General features: G+C 38.3%; 7 protein-coding genes across 7 annotated transcripts; all 7 read right to left on the reverse strand.

The window, feature by feature from the left end:
- Window positions 1–100: 100 nt before the first annotated feature.
- On the reverse strand, window positions 101–1120 carry TM35_000721110 (aldo-keto reductase; the record flags this gene model as incomplete). The annotated part of the gene is made up of 1 exon (XM_029031233.1): window positions 101–1120. One exon carries the CDS (start codon window positions 1118–1120, stop codon window positions 101–103), a length of 1020 nt encoding a protein of 339 aa, XP_028877474.1.
- Window positions 1121–1580: 460 nt separating this feature from the next.
- TM35_000721120 (heat shock protein DnaJ) lies at window positions 1581–2780 on the reverse strand (the record flags this gene model as incomplete). Its single annotated transcript, XM_029031234.1, has 1 exon — window positions 1581–2780. The coding sequence occupies one exon, from the start codon at window positions 2778–2780 to the stop codon at window positions 1581–1583; it is 1200 nt and encodes a 399-aa protein (XP_028877475.1).
- A 204-nt stretch (window positions 2781–2984) lies between these two features.
- Window positions 2985–4433, reverse strand: TM35_000721130 (putative TPR-repeat protein; the record flags this gene model as incomplete). Its single annotated transcript, XM_029031235.1, has 1 exon — window positions 2985–4433. One exon carries the CDS (start codon window positions 4431–4433, stop codon window positions 2985–2987), a length of 1449 nt encoding a protein of 482 aa, XP_028877476.1.
- Window positions 4434–4632: 199 nt separating this feature from the next.
- TM35_000721140 (uncharacterized protein) lies at window positions 4633–4953 on the reverse strand (the record flags this gene model as incomplete). Its single annotated transcript, XM_029031236.1, has 1 exon — window positions 4633–4953. One exon carries the CDS (start codon window positions 4951–4953, stop codon window positions 4633–4635), a length of 321 nt encoding a protein of 106 aa, XP_028877477.1.
- Window positions 4954–5286: 333 nt separating this feature from the next.
- On the reverse strand, window positions 5287–5736 carry TM35_000721150 (uncharacterized protein; the record flags this gene model as incomplete). The annotated part of the gene is made up of 1 exon (XM_029031237.1): window positions 5287–5736. The coding sequence occupies one exon, from the start codon at window positions 5734–5736 to the stop codon at window positions 5287–5289; it is 450 nt and encodes a 149-aa protein (XP_028877478.1).
- Window positions 5737–5959: 223 nt separating this feature from the next.
- TM35_000721160 (uncharacterized protein) lies at window positions 5960–7129 on the reverse strand (the record flags this gene model as incomplete). The annotated part of the gene is made up of 1 exon (XM_029031238.1): window positions 5960–7129. One exon carries the CDS (start codon window positions 7127–7129, stop codon window positions 5960–5962), a length of 1170 nt encoding a protein of 389 aa, XP_028877479.1.
- Window positions 7130–7378: 249 nt separating this feature from the next.
- Window positions 7379–8047, reverse strand: TM35_000721170 (vesicle-associated membrane protein (VAMP); the record flags this gene model as incomplete). Its single annotated transcript, XM_029031239.1, has 1 exon — window positions 7379–8047. The coding sequence occupies one exon, from the start codon at window positions 8045–8047 to the stop codon at window positions 7379–7381; it is 669 nt and encodes a 222-aa protein (XP_028877480.1).
- Window positions 8048–8745: the final 698 nt, after the last annotated feature.

Raw genomic sequence — 8745 nt, forward strand, 5'->3', positions numbered from 1 at the left:
AATAATAATAATAATAATAATAATAATAATAATAATAATAATAATAATAATAATAATAATAATAATAAAGATAAACCCGTATAAGATATTTTCCCATGTTTCATTCAAAAAAACTTTTTCCGCTACGATTAAAATTTGTTGGATTGATCGTTCGGATTGTTCCCACACGCTCTTCAAACCGGTCGAGGATCATACGCACTGGGTCTGATAAAGCATAAAGGGAAGCTTTGGCATTAGATTTTATATGATCTTTATTGGTTGAGCGAACTATAACGACATTATGCATGTCAAGATTCCAGTTAAGAAGTATACGAGCCACAGTAAACCCTGAATGTTCAGATAGTGGTTGCAATGACGCATCATGTAATAGACCCTTGAAGTCAGGCGGTGTAAATCTTGAGGGCATCCCGAGTGGACTGTACGCAGCAGTAAGAATATGGTGAGCACCGTGTATATTAAGAAGTTCTCGTTGTACCAATCCTGGGTGAAGTTCGATTTGATTAATAACAGGTAGGTAAAGGTTTCCATCACTCATTACTTCATTGATGTGTTTCTCCGCGCAGTTAGAGAGACCAATAGAGCGTACTAAACCTTTGTCAACGAGCTCACACATTGCTTTCCATGTATCAAGAAGTTTCACCGTCTTGTCAACTGCAGGAAGCCCATCAGCGTCCTTTGGGTACTTGTCATCCTCTGTTTCGAACTTAGGAGAGTGACGCCACGCCACAGGCCAGTGAATGAGGTATAAATCTAAGTAGTCTAGTCCAAGTTGTGATAACGTTTCGCGGCAAGCCTTTTCAACGTTATCTGGGTGTTGATCTGTAGGCCACAGTTTTGAAGTTAGAAACAAATCTTCTCGTTTAACTCTCCCTGATGAAATAACACGGTGAAGAGCCTTTCCAACAGCTGATTGATTGTTGTACGCCTTTGCACAGTCAACATGACGAAAACCACACGTTATAGCATACTCTACAGCTCCTTCAGCCTCAGCAGGACTCATTCGATAGGTTCCGAACCCGTGCTGAGGAATACTGTATCCATTCCTCAAAGGTAGCTTGCATGACACACCAAGCACAGGTCCTCCAAGGGGCTTAAAACTCAAGACATTCGCACCAGGCATCTTGTATGGAAATCTTCAATCTAAAGCTTCAGCAATCCACTTTACACCTGTTTTTTTTGTTTTCTTAAGAGTCTTCTAATTCTGCTTTGTACACTTTATAAAAATAAAAAAAGAAAGATTTTCAAGAAGCATTAAAAAAAAAAAAAAAACTAGTCAGAAACTTAAGGGAGGGTAACGCCACTACAAGATCTTCTATGGTGGGTATGCATTAATTTCAGGATTGGAGCTGATCAGTAAAAGTAATCACAATAATAACAATAATAATAAAAGTAAAAAAAAAAAAGATAAATATTCGTGCACCCGCATTATTTATGCAGAAACTTGCAGTGGAAAAGGTGTGCGCTCAATTAAATCTTACAGTTAGTGACCTCAGAAGGCAAGGAAAAAAAAAAAAAAATCGTTCTCCTATACCCTTTATGCATCACTTTTTTTTTCTTCTTTTCTTTTTTTTTCGCAATAATTACTGCTGCGCGCATCTTGCACCCGCGTGACCTTGAGGTGCGTCGTCGTCGTCGTCGGTGCTTGCTTGTCGTCGTCGACTAGCCTCCTTTTCAAGGTCAATAGAAGTTTCCTTCAAATTACATATCATAGCGTCGGAATGAGGTTCAGCTTGCTCAGGGTATCCCAGAATACCGCGGAGTACCTGAATTTCTTCGGGTGTAAATTCCCGGCCGACAGGAAACTTTACATGGAGTTTCACGACAAGGTCACCGCGTTCAACACCACCAGTGTTGGGGACTGGCATTCCCTCCCTCTCCACACACCAGAGTTTTGCGGGGTCCACAACACCAGTAGAATTGATAGAAACATCGCGGCCGTCAAGATGCTTAACATTTAACTTAAAACCAGTAAGTGCCTCTGCCAATGAGATAGTGTGCTCCATAAGGAGATGATCACCCTTTCGAGTGAATAAAGGATGGGGTTTTTGACCAAATATGATAATAATATCACCGGCAAGTCGAACACCTGGTATCTGGTCGCCCTCACCACGGAATGTTACATTATCCCCACGGTGCATACCCTTCTCAACAACAATTTCAAATACCTTCTTGTCTTTCAAAACTTGCTTGCCTTTGCACGTAGGACATTTGTCTTCTTCCTTCATATCTGTACCTTTTCCATTACATTTGGGACATGTCACCTGCATCTGCTGAATAAAACCGGGGCCAATGGGGCGCGTAATAACTTTCACACCATGTCCACTGCATTCCTTGCAAGTAACACTGGCATTTGGAATTTTGGAACCGGAACCCCCACATGCCTCGCAAAGACGATCACGTGTGATAGCCAACTTGATCACCTTGCCAGTATAGAATGCCTCAAGGGGGACAGGAAGTTCATGCACAATATCTTTAGGTTTGGGTTCTCCCCGAGCACGACTTCCGCCAAAGAAACTTGCAAAGATGTCTGTTGGGTCAATTCCACCACTCTCCATGTCGACACCCTTCTCACCAAATTGGTCATACCGGCTGCGTTTTTCACTGTCCGAGAGACATTCATAGGCTACAGAAACCTCCTTAAATTTCTCCTGTGCGCCTGGGTCCTTGTTCTTGTCAGGGTGATACTTCAGGGCAAGCTTCCGGTAGGCCCTCTTGATATCGTCATCAGAGGCATCCGGCGAGACACCCAAAGCGTCGTAGAATTTAGTCTCTTTGACCATCGTTTCTCTCACTTATAAGAAAGAAAGAAAAAAAAAGGGAGGGGAAGAGAAAAAAATATATATATAAGTATATATATGTAGTGATCTCAAGAACAACAACAAACTAAATTTATTTTTATCCAGCCATATATATATGAGCAACAGAGACAGTGAAAAAATGTAACGCACGCCGTTTCTTGCATATCCTCACCTTTTTTTTTTTTTTTATAAAACCCTTAATTGTCTTTTAAATAATTTTACATCCTCTTCAGAAGCCCCACAGGAAACAATCAAATCTAATACCTCCCCAACAACCTTCTTCTCAGAGTTATCAAAGAAAAGAGAGATATCTTCTACACGCTTAACACCACAGAGACCCTTGAGGAAAGCGACAGCGACAGTTCCGGGTAGCTGCTTCAGAGTGCTTAATAACCCAAGAAGAATTTCTGGTGTCATATTATTCCCAAATAATGTTCGTAAGCTTGATGGAGGAATCAACGAAACGTAACAAGAACACAGTTCTTGATTGTTTTTGATCTCGGAAAATACACGTTCAAATTCTGTGAATGATTTTGGCACCTTTAGGGTTTCTTTCGACCATTTTGATGAGGTTTTTAGGGTACGTGGGACAATGTCCTCTTTCTTCCTCTTCTCAACCGATTCTGATGTAGTCGTATTTGAATAAACGGAGGAAGGTTCTACTGATACAGTTTCTTTTGACTTTGTTTCTGGTATTGGATTCATACTTTGCACTGGTTTAACCTCATCCTCAATTACTTCAACACGTGCAGAAGTCCGTAGTGTTCCGCTTAACTTGCTCTCAGCTTCTTTCGCTTCAACTTCTCGTAAATTACGTTGCATCTCTCGCTCATGTTTTAGCTCTTCCATCTCTTTGCGTATTTGTTCTTCTCTTCTTTTTTTTATGTTTTCATCCTCCTCACTATACTTATTGGAAACAGTTTCTACTTTTGCTCTTTCCCTTGTCTTGTTATCGTTGTCAACATCATCATCATCATCATCATCATCATCATCATCGACCTCCGCGATAACAATCTTCTTTTTCTTGACAACGGAGGAAGACTTCTCTCTCTCTAGTTGCAACATCTGAGTTACTAGTTTCATCTCAGCTGTGGCACTAGCATCATTTGGTGAGAGAGCGAGAACTGCTTCAAGATCAGTACGCGCTCCTTTGAGATTTCCGAGTTTTTTTCTTGCCATAGCCCGTCGAAAGTAACCTTTCGCATAGCTATGATTCAGACGAACACATGAAGAGGCATCTCGTTCCGCATCATCCCATTTTTCCAGTTTTAAATTACACAGCGCTCGATTCCCATACAGCACATGCGCTGATGAACCATCAGGATCAAGATCGATTCCATTACTGTATGCCTCTATAGCTTCTTTCAATTTTCCAGCCTGAAAAAAATCATTACCTTGTTCCTTCGCTTTTTTTACAGGATCATCTTCAGCCTTTCCATTGGATTTTAAAACAGCTTCTTTCAGTGATGGTACAGTTCCTCTAACTGGTGGAATCATATTTTGGTTCGACAGATTAACCTTACGCTTCTTCTTGGTTTCTTGTTGCCGTTGAACCTCTTCCTGCCAAATATCCAATTCCCTTAGTTCATCCTTTAAATCCTCTGCTTGTTGTCTGATAGCACTAGCGTAATCCATGGTGCAGTCCCTTAGGTCCTTATTTGTCGCATACTTCAATAGTATAGAATTGAGAGAAAAAAAATATATATAAATTAAATTAAATAAATAAATAATAACAATAATAATAAAAATATTCAAGAAGAAATTCTTTTGGCAAAGCGCATAAGTTTTGTATATAAAGTATTCGCAAAAATCGTCTTACTTATCGTTCATTTCTTTAAGCGGTGGACAATGCATAGTTAAACAAAATGTCCATGATCCCAAAGATAGGAACATACGTTGAAAGTGGAACTCTTATAAAATCGTATGCAAGGCCAGATTCACCAAATTTTATGGCAGCACTGACAAAAACTATGCAGTGTATCCAACCAAGTATTTCAATGCTACCTATCCAGGGAGCAAGAAAAAGTGCAATAATCCATAACACAAGCATGAATCCCCCTACCCTTATTCCTTTAAGTCCAAAGGATTGCGACAACGTATCTGCTGACATAAAGGTCGACAGAAGTGTCCCCACTGCCCCGATGAGAAAAAGCATTCGCCCAAATCTAATTTTATTCCCTCCGTCCCTTTATTTTTTTTTTTTTTCACAAAATAAAAAAAAGAAAAAAGAAAAAAGAAAAAAGAAAAACATCCGCCAAAGAATAACAAAACCCCTAATAATAAATTGAAGTCGATCTCATATTCCGAGAATCCCACTTAGAAGGATGTCAAAAGTTTGGGTTAGAATAATTCTGTGAAAAGGTTTACAATGCAGGTGATCTATTAGGACAGCAAGAAGAAAACAGAAACAATGCACAGCACACTATATAGTGTGCTATCTCACTCCTCAAACCTATTACTCCCAGAATCGTCGTTAAACGTAATTCCATCACAATGCTTTCAGTGCTTTCTCTTGATCACTCTTATTCCATGACTGATCTCGGTCGAAAGCATCCTTTACAACGTTCATCACAGCAACAAAGGCCTTTCTGCGCCGAATCTCGTCTTCGTCTTTTGCATCCTGCTCAGTCTTTGCACAATCTGCATACAAACGCAGGTAATGAAGTTGTTCTCCCTGCATGCGCATTTGAAACGTAGTGACAATTGTAAAAATACACACCCACAAACAAAATGATACTTTGCGGCACTTCCTTTTGTATTCAATGTCAACTTCTCTAAGCAAATAAGGTGCTAACTGTGGGTCTCGTCGGGCATATAGATCTAAATGCTTCATAAACATGGACCCTTTTGTTTTGTGCTCCAACAAATTATAACGTCTCGAACATTGTAAGGCGCCCCTAGAAGAAATAAGAGAACACTGCAAAACAACTCTCTTCATATTACTCTGGGAAAGAAAAAGAGAGAAAAGAAAAAAACAAAAGTTTTGACCAGGGAGGATTGGAATAACTATTATTATCATTATAAAAAAAAAAAAAAAACACCATGAACAGAAGATCAACAAATTGATCACCTCCCCCAAACTCATTTTAGTCCAGATTCATATTTTTTTTAACTTGCTAAGAGTAATATATATATATATATATATATATATATATTGTAATTTACTCACGTCCTCTTTTTAGTGTGTTACTCGTCTTATTATTGATACCTGAGTCTGTGCGTATTTTTTCAAGTCTTTGAAGGAGAACCTCTTTAGTTGCGAGTGCTCTTGGTTTTGTGGCATTTCTGTATCGTGCTACTGCGCCAATAAGTTTTTTCTCTTGGGAATTACCCAGTGCTTTTGTCAGGGCCTCCACGTACACTGGTTTTTCCGCAACAGCAGCGAGCAACTGAAGATGAGAAACCTTCCTTGATGCCAATTTTTCATCAACATCATTTTGTGTTTTAAACAATTTTTTAATTAATCGAATTCCGTCATTTGCATCATGCAACCTTGCCAAAAGAAAAGCCAATATCTTGGCGTAGTCTTCAGTCTTTGCACGATCACATATATCTGACCAGGAAAGCATAGCCTTTGTCATTTCCTGAAGAACAAAATTGTTTCCATGTGAAGCCAAAAGCAGTGTAATCTCCTTGCTTGGACGCATATTAGAATTCACCGCAAATAAATCTGAAAGAGCAGTAAATACAAAGCTAGAACATAAATCAATTAGCTGCAGATCTTTTGATTCAAGACCAGCAAGTAGAAACTCACAGAAACTCAGAACAACTTTCTTTTTTGAACCCGATGAAGCAAGTTGAAGAAACGATTTTTTTGCATTAGGGTCAGAGCAGATAGACAAAGCAAAATCTCTGTCAATTATAATTAAACGGGCAACGGCCAATAGTAGTACAGAATTACCCATCAACAAAGAATGATCAAGCGTTTTTAAGGCGGTGACCAAATTCATTCTATTCTCTTCAGTACAATCTTCACGGTAAACAATACGCTCAAGTAAAGTTCCTAATGGTCCATCACAGGTCTTTCCTGGGGAACTCTGAGACTTAAGAATTTTATCACATGAATGCAGAACCACTCCTGTAACAGCGTCAACAGTTGCAATTGTACCATAGCTCACAAGAGAAATTAAAATTGATATACCGACGGGGTCTTCAATCATTTTTTCCATAAAGGGTTCAACTGCCTTCAGTAACGCCTTTTGGTGCCTTCTAGTAGATGCCTTAGACAATACAGTTTCAACATTTTTTGCTGACTCATGAGAAAAAAGAGATTCGGGGGACGATTCTATGGCATCAGCCCATTTTGTGGGCTCAAGCGTAAGATGCACCATATGTTACTACCTGAATCCAAAGAACCTAAAGAAGAGAACGCAGAGAAGTGGAAGCGAAGAAAAAAAAAAAAGATGCATTTTCTTTAGTTCAAGAAAATGTAAAAATATATATATTAGACAAACTTTCACTACCACTATCACTCCAGAAAAAAAAAAAAGAAACATTAAACATTACCACGCGGAGCCAAATAAAACAATGACATAACAAAGAAAAAAAAAAGCGAGGAACACTATGCAAACGAGAAAAAACTAGTGTTTGCATTTCTTAAAGTCTATACCACAAATCATGAAGGCGATAACAAGTCCAACGAGACCTAGTACGAGTAAAATGGCAATAGCAAGCTTGATGTTCCTTATCAACATCTTCCGTTTTAATTCACGGGCACTCGAATGAAAAAACTGAGCTTCATCCCTAAGTTGCTCCGTTTTATCACACAAATTTTCAATCCGTTCGCCCCGATCGATCAATCTGTCAAGATTCTCCAACATAATCTGTTTGGTATTATCAATTTGATCATTTATTTTACCTATTTTGTCAGCTTGGGGATTTTCATTGAATGTACGTGTTGAAGTTGCAAGAGTTGTGCAGAACTTACTGCAAACTGCAGGCGTTATATCTGAAGAACGGGGGTATCGATTCGCACTCCCAGCAAATTGACTTTTAAAGGAATCACGAATCTGCATTAGAAATCCAAAAACTGTTCGACTTTTATAATCACTACCTGAAATACAGCAGTATACAATCTCATTTTCAACCAAAAAATGGTAAACATGTGATTCGTACTGATAGCTTACCTTAGTATCATGCCGAGGAAGGCGCTCCAGCATTTTATCAATGACGGGCTTCATCTGGGGAGCGACACGATCCTCTGCGACAATAACGCGTTGAAATGCAACAAATGATGATGTGATAGTCATCTTAAATCGTCCAATCAAGACTGTATATAAAGAAACCTCAGACTACTTTTTTATTCCGTCCCGTGCTTCGCAACCACAAGAAAAAAAAAATTACCTTAGAAAAAGAAGAAATTAGGATATGAAAAATAATAATAATAATAATAATAATAATAATAATAATAATAATAATAATAAATAAATAAATAAATAAATAAATAAATAAATAAATAAATAAATAAACCACATGAACAATTTAAAGGTAAGACCTCAACCCAGTTATTCAATTCATTTCAAGAGTAATTTGTCCAAGCCTAAACACCAAAATAAAATAATTATAATTACTACAGCATGGCATTCCTAACAGACCCCCATTTGGCTTCACACAAGAAATGCATCCACTGCCAAACGATAAATTTCCTTTGAACCACTACCAATGCCAAACTCAAAAAGAATCCAAGAATATATTTTAGCTGCACCAATGACATCAGAAAATAATAATAAGAATATGCTTTCCTACTTTGGTCAATGGTAAACAAATAAATAGAAACAAATAGACAAACAAATAATCTATGGAGTTTCAAATGATTCCATCACACATACTTATCATGAAACAATTAAAGAAAATAATAATAAAACGAAATCAAATTCTCTATACCGCCGAAAGATTACCCGGCAGGACTTACGAAGTGGCAGATTCTAGAGTCCCTTCCTCTCCAGAA

The sequence above is a fragment of the Trypanosoma theileri genome, assembly GCF_002087225.1.
Source record: "Trypanosoma theileri isolate Edinburgh chromosome Unknown TM35_Tth_72_V1, whole genome shotgun sequence".
NCBI lineage: Eukaryota > Euglenozoa > Kinetoplastea > Trypanosomatida > Trypanosomatidae > Trypanosoma > Trypanosoma theileri.